The sequence below is a fragment of the Mustelus asterias genome, chromosome 2 (assembly GCF_964213995.1).
Source record: "Mustelus asterias chromosome 2, sMusAst1.hap1.1, whole genome shotgun sequence".
NCBI lineage: Eukaryota > Metazoa > Chordata > Chondrichthyes > Carcharhiniformes > Triakidae > Mustelus > Mustelus asterias.
In genome coordinates this window covers 160624848-160641781 of record NC_135802.1, presented here as the reverse complement: position 1 = coordinate 160641781, position 16934 = coordinate 160624848, and the positions used below count along the sequence as shown (strand labels likewise).

Genomic DNA, 16934 nt, shown 5'->3' with positions numbered 1-16934 from the left:
AATCAGAATTTGAATCCCATCAGATGATTGAATTTCTATAACAACAACTAAAAGGACAGAACGTGAGGCAGCTGCTCCTGTATAAATGACAGTTCGACAGCCGGTAACAACAGATTTAATGATTGTTCGCTCTTTTTACAATGTCAACTTTGATCATGCATAATAGAATGAGCTGCTTCTTGGATCCATTCAGTTTTTTAAAAAGAAAGCCTAAAAATGTAATCTTTGATTATTCAGCTTGCTAAGATAGCTTTTATTTTATTGGTTTAATTTGCCATTCCTGTGTTTTGAATGCAGCTGACATAGTAGCTATGTACTTGTGTGTGTGACTGTAGATTGTCTTTGCCTTTGCTCTAATCTAATGTGATGTACTGTACGCCCTTAGGTAAAGCCACAGTTCCAAGAAATACTAAGGCTGTCAGAAGAAGCTGTGGGTAAGCTGCACCCACACACTGTTAAACTTTCCAGTGCGTGAATATTAATTGAAAGCCTCATTTTGCAGTTGGACAAGAGGAGAATATAAAAGCAATATTAGTTATGATTTGCTTTAAAAATATATATTTATTTGTTTTCAGTGTGCATATCCAGATAACAGTTTTAATGAATATGGGTGGCACGGTGGCACAGTGGTTAGCACTGCTGCTTCACAGTGCCAGGGACCCGGGTTCGATTCCTGGCTTGGATCACTGGCTGTGCGGAGTCGGCATATTCTCCCCGTGTCTGCAGTGGGTTTCCTCTGGGTGCTCCAGTTTCCTCCCACAGTCTGGAAGATGTGCTGGTTCAGTGCATTGACCCAAACAGGCGCCGGAGTGTGGCGACGAGGGGAATTTCACAGTAAATTCATTGCAGTGTTAATGTAAGCCTTACTTGTGACTAATAAATTAACTTTAACTTTGAAGTGGAACTTTTTTAATGTCATTGCAACTTATGCCAATAGTAATTGGTATTCCCAAGAATTTAGCAAACATAATTAAGTTTCAGAAAACTGTTTGCTTTATTCTAAATGTTTTCACTGTTATCCCGAGGCAGTAGTTTTGAAATCTACTCTTTTTTTTAAGTTTTCCAATCGGCATTGTAAAATAGATTTGTTGTATTTGGTGAACCATACTGCTGCAGGGCCAAAGCTTTAATTTAATTATCCCATCTAAACTATCACTGCAAATCTGGAAGTTTGTGCTGCATACATAGGATTGTACTGAAGAAGGTTATGTTGGTTGAAGTTGTTATCTATTCTGTTTTATGCTGGTTTTATTATAATTTTGATTGAGTCATTCTGAAGGCTAACTCCATTTTAAGTATCCAAGTATTCTTTTGCCTCTTAATGTGCCAAAAACTAGTACAGTTAACCATTTGACAGCCTTTGCAAAGGGGATTAAGTGCAACAGCACGGGATGTGGGCATTGCTGGCTGGGCCAGCATTCATTGCCCATCCCTAATTGCCCTTGAAGATGGTTGTGAGCTGCATTCTTGTTTGATTTGATTTATTATTGTCACATGTATTGATAAACAGTGAAAATTATTGTTTCTTGTGCGCTATACAGACAAAGCATACCATTCATAGAGAAGGAAAGGAGAGTGTGCAGAATGTAGTGTTACAGTCATAGCTAGGGTGTAGAGAAAGATCAACTTAATGCGAGATAGGTCCATTATGGGCGGCACGGTAGCACAGTGGTTAGCACTGCTGCTTCACAGCTCCAGGGACCTGGGTTCGATTCCCGGCTTGGGTCACTGTCTGTGTGGAGTTTGCACGTTCTCCTCGTGTCTGCGTGGGTTTCCTCCGGGTGCTCTGGTTTCCTCCCACAGTCCAAAAATGTGCGGGTTAGGTTGATTGGCCATGCTAAAAATTGCCCCTTAGAGTCCTGAGATGCGTAGGTTAGAGGGATTAGCGGGTAAATATGTAGGGATATGGGGGTAGGGCCTGGGTGGGATTGTGGTCGGTGCAGACTCGATGGGCCGAATGGCCTCCTTCTACACTGTAGGGTTTCTATGATTTCTATGATTTAAAAGTCTGATGGCAGCAGGGAAGAAGCTGTTCTTGAGTCAGTTGGTACATGGTCTCAGACTTCTGTATCTTTTTCCCGACGGAAGAAGGTGGAAGAGAGTATGCCCACGATGCGTGGGGTCCTTAATTATGCTGGCTGCTTTTCCGAGGCAGCGGGAAGTGTAGTCAATGGATGGAAGGCTGGTTTGAGTGATGATGTGCATTGACATTCTTTTCTTTTTGAAAAGATATATCTGCTACAGCTGGCAATGGGGTGCTAACAAAGGCAACAGTTCCCATATATGCAACAGGAGTACTCACTTGTTACAATCAGGTACGGGAAGTTGGGATTTGTAATTCCAGGCTCATCAACCTCTCATTTTTAGTTAAAGTTAATCTTTTCAAATGCTGAATAAGTTCAATTCTCCTGTAGGAAGAAGACCGGAAACTCTTGGTGGGATTTTTGGAAGATGTAATGACCACGCTTTCATTATCTCATGCACCTCTTGATAGTCTGAAAGCTTCATTTGTAGAACTAGGGTAAGGTATTGTTACGGTATTCTATTTTTTTCTCAAGACTCGATACACCCTAAATGTTTGTTGCCCATCCCTATTTGCCCTTGAACTGAGTAGCTTGCACGGGCCATTTCTGATGGCAAATAAAGATCAACTACATTACCGTCTGGATTCACATATAGGCCCGACTGGGTAGGAATGGCAGATTTCTTTCTCTACAGGACGTTGGTGAACCAGATGGGTTTTTATGACAATCAATGATGGTTTCTTGCTCACCATTACGGAAGTTAGCTTTCAATTCCAGATTTCGTTTAATTGAATTTAAATTCCAGCATCCAGTGACATTGCCACTATGCCATCCTCTTTCCCCCTCCCCCCACCTTCAGCAACTGAACAGTTGCTGCAACTGTTGTAGGTGCAACTGAACAGTTTATCATCTTCAAGCACACACACAATCATAGAATCCTTACAGTGCAGAAAGAGGTCATTTGGCTCATTAATTAGTATCCATTTTTCTTACGCAAGGAATCCATGACGACTACAAGTTCTCTTTACTTTTCAACCTTCTCCTATGTCTAAGCTAACCTCCTTGATTAATTTACTGTGATCTTATTCTCCTCTGCATTTTATGGTCAGTGAATGATATCATAATGCAGTTCCTTCGGTCACTAATGGTCCCTCGCTACTCTTCATTATTTCCTTACTTAAGTTCTTGCCTTTTCTAAAGCTGTGAACCTCTCCTTGGGCTTAATGATCTACTAAACTAGTTTTATTATTTGTAAACATCTCCAACAAGCACACCTCCGCCTTCATTACACTTTTTATTCAACCACTTTCCCTTCCAAACTCCTCTCGCCACACTCACTTGATTTAATTTCTCACGGGAGCCACTTATTTCTATTTTCTCCATCCCCAGCTTCCCGTGTTTTTAATCTTCCTTCTCTCAGGATGACATTCGCTAAGGTGTTCCAATAGCATGTTCCTTTATAAATACTATCAAATGCCATCCTTAACATTGGGCAGCACGGTGCCACAGAACTGTTACCCCTTTACTCAGCCACCTAGCATTGAATTTGAGATATTTATTACATGTGGTCAGGAAATTTGAATCATCTTCACGGTTAGCCTGTGACAACACAGTGTGGAATGAGAACCATCCATAAATTAAACCGATTTACAAAGTGTGCGTATTAACTATAGACAAATCAAAAGCTTACATTTTAGCCCTGGTTTATAGATGGTAGAGCTTTAGTTGCTTATATTTATAATGATATCTATCAACCAATTGTTATTTCGCCTGTGTGGGTTAGATTAAGAGTAGAAGTTGAGGAGTAGAAGGATGGCACAGTGGTTAGCACTGCTGCCTCACAGTGCCAGGGACCCGGGTTCGATTCCCGGCTTGGTTCACTGTCTGTGTGGAGTTTGCATGTTCTCCTCGTGTCTGCTTGGGTTTCCTCCGGGTGCTCTGGTTTCCTGTCACAGTCCAAAGATGTGCAGGTTAGGTGGATTGGCTAAATTGCCCCTTAGTGTCAGGGGGACTAGCTAGGGTAAGTGCGTGGGGTCATGGTGTTAGGGCCTGGGTGGGATTATGGTTGGTGCAGACTCGATGGGCTGAATGGCCTCCTGCACTGTAGGATTCTATGATTGCATCATTTTGGTGATTAAGTTTTCATCCTCGTGGATTTGCCTTCCAGTCTAGTTTCTAGCAGTTTTCCCCTTAACTTTGAATTGTTATCAGTGCTTATTTTACCCCTGTATGTGCTGCTGCTTGGATTCTCTAGCTTCAGAAGCTCCACACCATTTTATTGGAGAGTTTAGTGCAGTGCTGCAGGTTCCTTTGCCAATGCAGTAAAATCCATCACCTGTTTTAATTTTCCATTAGTCTCCTTCAGCCTTTAGTCGCCTTCAAAGTTCATCCACCTCAATATATTTCAACTTGTATTTGTGATCACAGAAGCCTTCCTAAGATGACAGCTATGCCAGTGGCCAGATGTAGGAAGCTGGCAATTTTATTTTACTTGTCTCAATGCTGAATTGGTTTGTGGCGGCCAGAATTATTTTAATTCCTCTGTCAAAGCTGGTTAACAGTGTTCTAGTTCGAGATTACAATTGGCATTTCCCATTCCCTTCTTAACGATCAATAAATGCTGCAATTCAATCAGCGCAGTGGTGGAATTTCATTAGTTATATTCTTACAGGACTAGTTACACAACTGCTTCTGTTTAAAATGCATCCAGCTGAAACATTTACATGGGGGTGGGAAGAGACGTCTTTCATAGTTGAGGTTTATATCGGAACGACCACCCCACCCCCACCCCCACCCCCAGCAAAAAAAAGCACTAACGTTTGACAATGTTTTAAGTTTGATCTTTTCATTTCTGCTTATTTTGTTAGTGCGAACCCAGCATACCACGAACTACTGTTAACAGTGCTATGGTATGGAGTTGTACACACTTCAGCACTTGTCAGGTGCACTGCTGCTAGAATGTTTGAGGTAAGCTGTTCAATGAAATAATTTTATTTGCAATTAAATTTATTTTTTAAAAAGCCATTTTTTAAACATGCTATTGAGATTCTATGCGAGAGATATCAATGGGGCATCACTTGATCCTCTGGTTTAAGAATATAACTTGCATGACTTTACAGTAAAAAGTTATCACAGTGGAACATCTAATATTGAGGTTGTGTGATTGCGTAGTTATCACTGTTGTTATTAGTTACTGTGCTTTAGTCATTCAAGCAATGTTTTTAGATTCTTCCATGCTTTAAAATATAAGCTTTGTCGGCTAGGGTTGAGAGATCCTTTTTGTGCTTATGTACCCTACCAAAGCTGCCAGGCCTGATTCATCACAGTTGTTTAGCTCCTCAGACAGTGGCTAGCACTGCTGCCTAACAGCGCCAGGGACCTGGGTTCAATTCCCAGCATGAGTCACTGTGCTGAGTTTACATGTTCTCTCCTTGTCTGCATGGGTTTCTTCTGGGTGCCCTGGTTTCCTCCCACAGTCCAAAAGACGTGCTGGTTAGGTGCATTGTCCATGCTAAATTCTCCCTCGGTGTACCCCAACAGGCAACTAGGGATTTTCACAGTAACTTCACTGCAGTGTTAATGCAAGCCTACTTGTGACACTAAATAAATAAACTTTAAAATAATATAATTCTCAGCTATTGGTGCACTGTAGGATTGCATTTTGAGCTAGAACATCAATTTCAAATTAGGGAGATTAAAAGAATCTCTCATTTTCTTGGGATGGGTGGTTTGGGGGTGTCTCTTTAGACAGAAAGTGTGAATTGAAGCATTGAAGAATTTGCTTGCTAATTGGTGACCAAGTAGAAAATAATAATCCAGTTATTGTACTAAAAACTGTTGGCTTAGTTGCCCAAGTAGGAAGTGATACGTCACGAGCTGTTAGGCTTTTAATTGAAAGGAACAATCATGTGACTTGCAAAGTGTTTATGTTTTAATAAGAATGCAAATCTGCAGGTTAATTGACCTTTATTGAGATGCATAAATTCTGAAGAAGATTTGTCAGGCTAGACATTGAGAGGCTGTTTGCTGTAGATGAACAATCCAGGGAAGCAGAGGTCATGTCTCAGGGTAAAAGGAGGCCATTTAGGGCTAAGCTGAGAAGGTTTGAATTTATAGAGTGCTGCAGATGCTCAGTCAATGAGCATATTCAAAACAGATGCTAGTTTTTTGAGTACAAAGGGATATGGAGGCAGTGCAGCAATGTGGCATTGGGGAAGATCGCCATGATATTGAATGGCAAAGCAAACTAGAGGCGACAGTTTCGTATGGCCTACTCCTCCTATAATAAAGTAAACTCTAATTTTAAATGTAGTCTACATTTTTTTTTGCAGAAAAAGTAAGCTTTTTAAACTACATTATGAAATGTATTTACTACCATGTGGGTTAGCAAGGTATGAAATCCAGAGTGGTAAAGCTATATCTTATAACCTTGATCTGTTCCTGAATGGCCAACTCCAGGCATGTATCCAGGAAAAGGAGACTTTGGGACGCAATTAGATTTACTTAGCGTGTGTAGGCAGTAGCCTAGTTGGTCAAAAAGATCTAGTCGCTATGAACAGTTTAGAAAAATAAATTTTTGAAACCAGCTTTCATGTGTGAGGAATAAAATTGAGACAAGTGTAAGCTTTGTTCCTCGGGGATCAGTGCTGGGACCTTTGCTGTTTGTAATATATATAAATGTGTGTTATTGAGATTAAAAATTGGCAAGTCATGTTGCAGCTTTATAGAACCTTAGTTAGGCCGCACTTGGAATATAGTGTTCAATTCTGGTCGCCACACTACCAGAAGGATGTGGAGGCTTTGGAGAGGGTACAGAAAAGATTTACCAGGATGTTGCCTGGTATGGAGGACATTGGCTATGAGGAGAGGTTGGAGAAACTTGGTTTGTTCTCACTGGAGCGACGGAGGTTGAGGGAAGACCTGATAGAAGTCTACAAGATTATGAGAGGCATGGACAGAGTGGATAGTCAGAAGCTTTTTCCCAGGGTGGAAGAGTCAATTACTAGGGGCATAGGTTTAAGGTGCGAGGGACAAGTTTTAAAAGAGATGTACGAGGCAGATTTTTTACACAGAGTGATGAGTGTCTGGAACTCATTGCCGGGGGAGGTAGTGGAAGCGGATACGGTAGTGACTTTTAAGGGGCGTCTTGACAAGTACATGAATGAGATGGGAATAGAGGGATATGGTCCCCGGAAGTGTAGGGGGTTTTAGTTAAGTCAGGCAGCATGGTCGGTGCAGGCTTGGAGGGCCGAAGGGTCTGTTTTTGTGCTGTAATTTTCTTTGTTCTTTGTTCTTTTCTGAACTTGCACTTACCCTTCACCCGCCAGGGGTTTGGGAGTGCACAGTAGGACTGGAACTGAGGCAAATTGGATTACTTTTGTTGGTAACGATATTAATATAAACAAAATAATTTATCCAATATTATGGATAAGTCAGTTGAGTTTTCTTAATCTCCCTGGCTGTTTTTTTAAATTTAAATAATGGAAACCTGTGTGATCAGCTGGTCAGCTTTGGTACGTGCTGCTATCTCATAGAAATTTTGATCTGTTGTAGTGTTTCAAACCCTGCAAATGTTGAGCTGTTCTGTAGAAATTGTTGCTTCTCTAATTTTTGTTTGCTCTTTTGTTCCTCTCTCTCTTCGATGTGCCATGCTACTTCCCATGATACTCTGCTCACTCTTTCTACGTATCACATGTGACATCCCTTGTCCTGCCCAATCAGCTGTTGGTGAAGGGGGTGAATGAAACTCTGGTAGCTCAGAGAAATGTCCCTGCTCTTATCACTCTCTCCAGTGACCCTGAAATGTAAGTTTCTTCCTAGCCGGTTGAAGCGCATCGCTTTTTATTACCTTGCTGAGAAATCACCCTTTGATTTGTTCACTTTTACTGCATTGACGCACCGCTAATCATGTAAACAACTGCTTATTTTGTGATCTGGTTCCTCGCCTGTGAAAATGCAATATTTTAACTTTCTGGACAAGGGAAGATTGGGGCATATTTAAAAACCTCGATCCATCTTCGAATTCGGAGCATCGTCGCCGTGAAAATTCACTTTGCATTTTATGCAAATAAATAAATTCTGATTGAGCAGTGCTTTGCAGAATTTTAGTTGTGCAAGAGCAAGTTAAGTTGCTACGTTAACTTTTCCTGTTCACTGGCACAGTGGCATCCAGAATTCAGTGTGTTAATCTGATTCTGGTGTCACAGGAATTAAAGTTGATGAATTTATGGCCTACATTATTCATGTTTTATTATTCTGGCTGCCCAGCACAAACCATCCCAATCAAATGAGATGGGTGATTTTTTTTCAGGGCAAAAGGGATGCGTGGCTTTTGTTTAACCTACTAATTTCTCACAGGTTGATGTAAACTAGCTGTTGAGCATGTGCCGTATGCCTTATTATTTTTTGTGTGTGTTTGTGTGAGATTGAATACTCCCTTGAATGGGCTGAAGGTCTGAGCGCTCATCCTCTTAACTAATCAATTTTTTTTCATCAATGTGTTTTTTTTTTGTTTTATTTTTGTTGCATTTTTTTGACTGGTTACAGCTGATCGTGCGAGGCATGAATGAAGCCTTAATTGACAAGCGGGTTGCTCCGGCTCTTGTTACCTTATCCAGTGACCTTGAATTGTGAGTTGTTCAGACTGAGACCATAGACTTTTTAAAAAAAAAGAGCAAAAGAGAAAAAAACATAATCATCTGTTTCGACACTGACTTCTGTTTTGATAGCATTGCAGTATTCTCTCCAGACTTGATAGCTGACCAGCTGATAATTCTGTTTATAACAACCTCTTGCTTAACTTGTTAAAATAGGTTCCTTTTGCACATTGTGCTCAAATGCACCACATCATATCTGACCTGTTGTCTCTTGAAATATAATTGTGTGACATACTCTGCCATCACCAGCTCAGCCATCTGTACAGCTCTGATGAGAAAACTGTATTTTTAGATCTTGCGTCCACTGACTATTACATTGTAACAGCCTAACAAAACTTACACACTAATTTATATTATGTATGTATATATTAAATTGGTGCTTCACAGATGTGCAAAGATGCTAACCATTTTCTTTCACTTTCTAGCTCCGTAAGAATAGCTACAATACCTGCATTTGGCACCATTATGGAAGCAGTAACCCAGAGAGAGGTACAGTGTGAGCTACTTAGCCATAACATACAAGCTGATCTGAATATCTAAGTAAGAAGTCTCACAACACCAGGTTAAAGTCCAACAGGTTTATTTGGTAGCAAATACCATAAGCTTTTGGAGCGCTGCTCCTTCGTCAGATGGAGTGGAAATGTTTTCACTCCATCTGACGAAGGAGCAGCGCTCCGAAAGCTTATGGTATTTGCTACCAAATAAACCTGTTGGACTTTAACCTGGTGTTGTGAGACTTCTTACTGTGTTCACCCCAGTCCAACGCCGGCATCTCCACATCTTGAATATCTAAGCCAGCTGTATTATATCTGGTCGTTAATTAACACATCGGGTCGGGCAGGTTGTAGCTATGATATAGTAACAGATACCATGCACATTATCTGATAAATAAAATGCAATGTAGGGCTGAAGAAACTGGGTTTGCTCAAGGCACTGAGTATTTATTAATGTGTATGCGATTTATTACACTTGGCATTCAAACTGGTCATCCTAAAGCAAGCCACTGCAGATTAAAAACAGAAGACGCTGGAAATACTCAGCAGGTCTGGCAGCCTCCATGGATATAGAAACAGCTAACGTTTCAGTTCCGTGCAGTTTCATCAGAATGGTAATAAGTTAGAGATGTTACAGTCTTTAAGCATGCAGAGAGACGAAAGAACAAAAAGTTGGAAGGTTTGTCATAAAATGGAAGGATAGAGATTAAATGTACTTGCTTAAAGTCTGTTACATCTCTAACTTTTTCAGGTTCTGGGTAAGGTTATTGAACCGCTTCTCTTTCTCCACAGATCCTGCTGAACATTTCCAACATTGTCTAGTTTTAAACTGATAATCCAGTCTGGCCAAAAAGAGCAATGTATCTTGTACATATATTAAGCTGGAGATAGAAAGATACATTACAAAACTGCAAATGGTGGAAATTTAAAGACACAAATGCTAGGAGTGCGTATCTTCAAAAAAGAGAAAATAATGTTTTTGGTAGAAATGCATTTATTAGAATTGCATGAAAGCTGATGAGTTGCTTTACAGATCTGAGCCAAACTGAAGGGAGAAGAGCAGGTCATAGAATCATAGAATTCTGTAGTGCAGAAGGTGGCCATTCAGCCCATCAAGTCTTCACCAGCTTTCTGATAGAGCTCCTTACCCAAGCCTTATCCCCGTAACCCCACATATTTACCCCACTAATCCCCCTACACACATTGAGACACGAAGGGACAATTTAGCATGACCAATCCACCTAACCACATCTTTGGACTGTGGGAGGAAACCAGCGGTCGCTGGTTAAACGTGCTCAGTGCTAGCAAAGGAACTTCTTAACGAGTGATTTATGTTTGTCGTTACTTTTTCTGGGTACTTCCAGACATGCTGTTTATTTCCCTTATTGTTCTGTTTTGTTCAGTAATTGAGTCATAGGATCCCTACAGTGTAGAAGCAGGCCATTTGGCCCATCGAGTGTGCACTGACTCTCTGATGGAGCATTTCACCAGACCCTATCCCTGTAACCCCACATCTTTACCACATCAAACCAGCCAACCTATACATCTTGTGACACTAAGGGGCAGTTTTGCATGGCCAATCGACCTAAGCTACATATCTTTGGAAGATTGTACAGACATAATGGAGCCCATTGTTTGACACCGTCTTTCAAATTCTATATTTAACATCTTGCTAATGACTAAAGTTCGATTTTAGTAGGAACCCAGGCATTAAAATGCTAACTTTCTGCCCCGCAATTTGATTTACCAGCTGTTGGAAAGAGTCAAGATGCAATTGGCTTCATTTCTTGAAGATCCACAGTACCATGATCAACACTCTCTGCACATGGAAATAATCAAGACCTTTGGAAGAGTAGGACCAAATGCTGAACCAAAATTTAGGGATGAATGTAAGTATCTTTTTTTTTAATGCTATACATCGTCTCTCTTTCCTCACAGTTTTAATTGCATATTAAACTTGAGATTTTTGCACCGCAAGTTAATATATAGAATGATCTCTTATTTGGAATTATCTTGGAGAATGCATGTTCCCCTCAACTTTCAAGACCAAGTGTAAGCTTCAGTGTGGAGACCGCCCTCCATCTCTGTAATTTAAGGAACTTTGCTTGATACAGTTCATTCAAAGAGGGGAAAAAACGCACCTTACTTCCCTGAAACTCAAGATGCCTGCCTCTGCCAAGTTGCTTTTAGTGTCGTCGTAATTTGATACATAGCTGAACGTGAACCAAATTCAATCACTTACTCTTGGACAAGCCAGTGATAATTGAACATTTTTGCTTTTCAAGATAAATTATTTAGCTAAGAACAGGGTGTTTGATCTTCCTTGAACTGTTCACATTTTTTGCTGTTGACGACATAGATCGCCTACCAAACTACAAATTATGGCAGCAATAGCTTCCCGGAGCCCACCAACCCCCCCCCCCCCCCCCCCCCCCCCCCCCCCCCCCGTGTGACAAGGTTCTCACGCCTGCACACTATTGGTGTGCCCTGGCTCCACAGTGCGATTTCTGTTGCTGGGTCTGTGGTTTAATTGAATCAGAAGCCCTCACTTGAAGTAAATCACTGAGACCCACACCTTCAATCAAGAATGCTGTGATGAATGTAGGATACCAAAAGAGGAGGAGAAAGGAAAAGACAAATGAGAAGAGGGTGAAAAGGGAGAGATAATGTAAATGGTTTGTTTGTGCTCCACTGAAGGACGTAGCTTTGCTGCATTTGAACAGCAAGCGGTTGTCCTGTTTCCATTGCCTGCCTCCATTCATAGTATTTCTTGTGTGAGGTACCAGTCTTGAAGTGGAGGCCACAGGTGCTTTCCCATAAATTAGAACAAGGAAGAGCAGGAAGTCCATATTGGGTGCATAAATAGATAATTTAGACTGGGGTTAATGCAGTTTTACTGGGAATGTTTCTCGATGTAGACATATCTAACAAATGTTAAATGGTGAGGGAATGTCCCCGATATATTTTTTTTTAAAAGGACAATTTCGCCTTTCATTTAAAAATTGCTTTGTTTGTTTTTCACCCATTTTCCGCAGTTGTTCTCCCCAATCTACACAAGTTGGCCATCTCAAACAACCAACAAGCTGTTGACACAAAAAGACTGGACATTGCCATTCAACTTTTTGAAGCCTACAGTGCTCTGTCCTGTTGCTGTATCCTTTCAGTAGCACAGCCAGCGTTTACTCTAACCGCATGCCGGTGAATTGGAAAATGAATCGCTATGACATGCCATTCAGAAAAATGTGAAACTTTCCATTTAAATTGTGTTGTATTTGATTGCTATTTAGATTTTAATCCTATCGCAGGTTAATGCATTGTATGAACAAAGATTATGTCTCAGCTTAATTATCTCAGCAACACTTAATGCTTTTGCTTTTAACTTTTTTAACCGAACAATGATAATGGAATTTTTTTTTAATAGCTTTATTTCAGACTTTTCCAGTGACCTGGGGGAAATGCATAAAAATACCACTCCATAATTTCAAAAGCGAGGCTACTTGTAGGTGTGCTGATAATTTTCGAATGCCGAATCGTTAGGATTTTGCTTTGGACTTGAGTCTTGTGCAGGCAGACGTGTAAAGTTTCTCGGATGCAGGCCAGCACTACTTTAAATTTCTCAACATCGTGTTAAGAGTTGCATCATGTAACAAGCTGGAATAGTGATTATAACTCGGCTTGTTTTGGTCCCCTCTTTTGGCAATTGAATCAGGGTCTATAAAAATAATGAAGGGACTAGATTGTGTCCATAGTCTCAAATTACTTTGGTCAGATTGTGGAGGAGATCGTTCTCACTTCAACAACAGTTCAACTCGGTTAGATGTGGTAGGGTGGAAGGCAGGAGAGGTTAAATGACAAAAGGGTTGGTGGTGCAAGCCCAAAGGGAATGGTCAAAAGAGCCTGTGCCTCGAGTTGGTGTGAGTGGCAGAATCATGAACAGCTGCTGTCCAAAAAGAGAAAAATGAGAGGATATCATTGTACTGAGTCCAGAAAGCTGCTAAGTGCCTTACAGAACAGCACCACCTCTTCTGACTTTTCCTCTAGATCCAGTGAGAAATTGTTCTTGGCTAGAACAATTGGGGTGGCACAGTGGTTAGCACTGCTGCCTCACAGTGCCAGGGTTCCGGGTTTGATTCCCGGCTTGGGTCACTGACTATGTGGAATTTGCACATTCTCCCCACGCCTGCGAGGTTTCCTCTGGGTGCTCCGGTTTCCTCCCACAGTCCAAAGATGTGCGGGTTAGGTGGATTGGCCATGCTAAGTTGTCCCTTGGTGTCAGGGGGACTAATTAGGGTAAATGCATGGGGTTACGGGGATAGGGCCCGGGTGGGATTGTGGTCGGTGCGGACTCGATGGGCCAAGTGGCCTCTTTCTGCACTATAGGATTCTGTGTGTACCTCTTCAGAGTATTAGATATGTCTGGCTCTATGCAACTTGTATGACCTGGAAAAAAACATTTCCTCATGATCTATAGTTTGTCGCAGAACTGCTTAGTGTTCTAAACCCTGGTTTGACATTCTCAAGAGGGGGACACCCAATTCGATGGAATTTCTCCCAAAGTCTTATCAAGCTGGTTTGAAATCTATTTATATCGAAATCCTTGGGGGCCAGGAACGTAATTGCCCTTCCTGAAGACATTCTCTCAGAATGTTGCCTCAGAATTCCATTCCCCGCTAGATTACAGCATCGGAATTCATCCTGTTGCTACATGCTTGTAAGTGTTAATAAATTATAGACGTGGTGTTAAAGGCTGAAGAATATTTACCATTAGAACAGAAGATCTCCATAATGAACCTTATTTAGTGACAAATGGTGGGAATCCGCATCACCGAACATTGTTCTATCTCTCTCCAGGTACCATGTCCAATGAGAGTGTTGGCAACCATGGGCCTCTGTTAATCTGGCTCTGGAGATATGGATCATCTTTGCTGGTAGTACATACATCCAGTTTGAGGGTCTTTAGAAAGATCGTTCTTTATCTACCTCGATCACTTTTATCATCAATCTTTCCCATTTCAGTAGTCAACATTCTTTGGGTCTCAGATTTTACCAGCACCTCATCACTGGTATTGGAACTTGTCTGAGAAATCTTCATTATTCACCTCAAAAACCACAACTCCGCAGCCTTCATTCTTCTCTGCAATCCTTCATTAATCGTCCAACACTCTTCCGTATGTCAAAATTGGTGTGATGCAGCATTCCATGATTCTTAGCTTTATTTTCCTATCTAATTTTGAGTTGATTATTTTTTCCTTTTTTGAAATGCATCTTTAGCCATTCCAGTCCTTCATCTTAGTTCTTGGCTGCACTTTTGTTCACGTACCTTTTTCAATCTTCCCTGTGATCTTGCGTTCTGGTATGACTTACGTTTTGGACTGTTAGACATCTTGTTTTCTTACAATTCCTGCTTTCTTGTCTCTTGCACTGACTACTTGATTCAAAATCTTTCCTCCTCAAGAGTCCACAATAAGAACAATATCATGGGTGTATCTTGTATGATGAAACAAACATCTTTGCAAAAGCAAAATAATACTGTGGATGCTGGAAGTGCACTGCAGGTCTGGCAGCTTCTGTGGAGAGAGAAGGTTAACCTGTTTGGTCAATTAACTTCCATCCGAATTCCATTGATGGATGGGATGCAGAACGCTGAAAGCCCATTCCGTTCAGCGTGCAGTCTCTATTTATTTGTTAATGTTGATCTGTTTTGGGCTTGAATTGTGGAGTAGTCATGTCAATTAATCTGCACTTGCTTTCAGTTTACAGCAGCTAGGCCTTGCCTGGCTAAGAAACTGCTCAGGTTCCAAAGGCGAACCCATCAAATCTATACACACTTTTATAAACTACGGAAGCAAAATGGAACAAAAGTGAACTTTACTGGTCTTTCTCATTCTTTCTACATACTTGAACCTTCCTTTCTTTTCCACCAAGAATACAAAAGAATGCCCGAGATCAATTTGACAACTAATTTCCTAGTTCTGCGATATTTGACGTTGCAGACTTGGAAAAATTAATTTGGGTTTAGTCTTGAGAAGAGGCTTTTATGCAAGATTGGATGTTGTAGGAGTTACATGGTAAGTGGAAGCAGTGACATGCTCTGGGTGATGGATCCATCCCAAGATATGGAGACAATAAGATGCATTTGAGCAATACTGATTCAAAAATTGATTTTTTTTTTGTTGCATCCGATGTTTACGTAAAACTAAAATCTGAATCTCTTTGTCTCAAAGTAACCTCTAAACAATGATCCATGAGGCTGTGGATTATTTTACATTTCTTCCACAAATCACAAAGCTGCTTCAATGTTTTTTTTGTGGTTTTGTGAATTTTGAAATCCATCGGGCACAGATCAATTACTTGGGGCTTATTCTTCACCACCACTAACTCCAAGGAACTTGATACGTTTTAAATGTGAATGCAAGATGACAAGTGTTTGGCGAGAATCAGGGTTCCCCATTAAACCCATTGTATTTATCACAACTTTATAATCCGATGTGGATCTCAGCCTCTTAATCATTTCTGAAGTTTAGGTAAAAGCAAATTACTGCGGATGCTAGAATCTGAAACCAGAAGAGAAAATGCTGGAAAATCTCAGCAGGTCTGGCAGTATCTGTGAGGAGAGAAAAGCAATGTTCCAGTGAAGCTCAACGCAAACTGGAGGAACAGCATCTCGTCTTCCGGCTCGACACTTTACAACCTTCCAGTCTCAACATCAAGTTCAACAACTTCAGATGATTAGCTCTACCCCATCTTGACCCCTTTGTTTTCATTTTATTTAATTTTTTACTGTTCTCTACCTTTTATTTCTTCATTGTCTTTCTACATTTTTCTTCCTGCCCCCACTCTTTCCCCCTACTTTATCCTCTTTTCCTAACCTTTTCTCCCCCTTTGCTTCCTCTTTCCCCCTTTTTCAAAATTTTACCTCCCAACCATCTCCCCCCTCCCCCCACATCTTCGTTTGTCACAGTTTACCCTCTGATTTCAGCTTCTCTGCCGTTTGGCCATTCACATCCTTTATTCTCTCTATGGACTGCCATTAGCAGTCTTTTCCTCTGGTTTTTGTGGCTACGACTCATCTTTCATTCCCTCCCCCTGCAGTATAAATATCTCCCACTTTCTCTGCCTTTTAGCTTTGACAAAGGGTCGTCTGGACTCAACGTCAGCTCTTTTCTCTCCTTACAGATACTGCCAGACCTGCTGAGATCTTCCAGCATTTTCTCTCTGAAGTTTAGTTTGTGGTTTGTTAATCATAGAATCCCTACAGTACAGAAAGAGGCCATTCGGCCCATCGAGTCTGCACCGACCACAATCCCACCCAGGCCCTACCCCCATATCCCTACGTATTTACCCACTAATCCCTCTAACCTACATATCTCAGGACACTAAGGGCAATTTTAGCATGGCCAATCAACCTAACCCGCACATCTTTGGACTGTGGGAGGAAACCGGAGCACCCGGAGGAAACCCACGCAGACACGAGGAGAATGTGCAAACTCCACACAGACAGTGACCCAAGCCGGGAATCGAACCCAGGTCCCTGGAGCTGTGAAGCAGCAGTGCTAACCACTGTGCTACCGTGCCGCCCAATGTGTTGCCTTATTTTCTGCACCAGGTGCCTTGTTGAATGAGTAATAAAGTCATGATGCAAAATTTCACAACTATTACCCAGGGAAAATAGGAGTGTGATTGGTAGCTGTGCAATGATTTTACCAAGTTCAGTTTTGTCATCTCAGACATCAGAAAAAAATCATTTTTTGTGATTTAAT

At 41.2% G+C, this 16934-nt stretch overlaps 1 protein-coding gene across 4 annotated transcripts in view; it reads left to right on the top strand.

Moving 5' to 3' along the window:
• relch (RAB11 binding and LisH domain, coiled-coil and HEAT repeat containing) overlaps positions 1 to 16934 on the top strand; it is a 101098-nt gene that overhangs the window by 76977 nt on the left and 7187 nt on the right. For 2 of the 4 annotated variants that reach the window (XM_078199884.1, XM_078199870.1), the window contains 8 exons: positions 386 to 434; positions 2230 to 2315; positions 2415 to 2521; positions 4892 to 4991; positions 8571 to 8653; positions 9106 to 9169; positions 10925 to 11063; positions 12210 to 12326. In XM_078199884.1, coding sequence (XP_078056010.1) covers positions 386 to 434; positions 2230 to 2315; positions 2415 to 2521; positions 4892 to 4991; positions 8571 to 8653; positions 9106 to 9169; positions 10925 to 11063; positions 12210 to 12326 — 745 coding nt within the window. Of the gene's footprint in view, positions 1 to 385; positions 435 to 2229; positions 2316 to 2414; positions 2522 to 4891; positions 4992 to 7745; positions 7829 to 8570; positions 8654 to 9105; positions 9170 to 10924; positions 11064 to 12209; positions 12327 to 16934 lie in introns of all 4 variants that reach the window. The other 2 variants (XM_078199876.1, XM_078199860.1) reach the window with 1 other exon arrangement.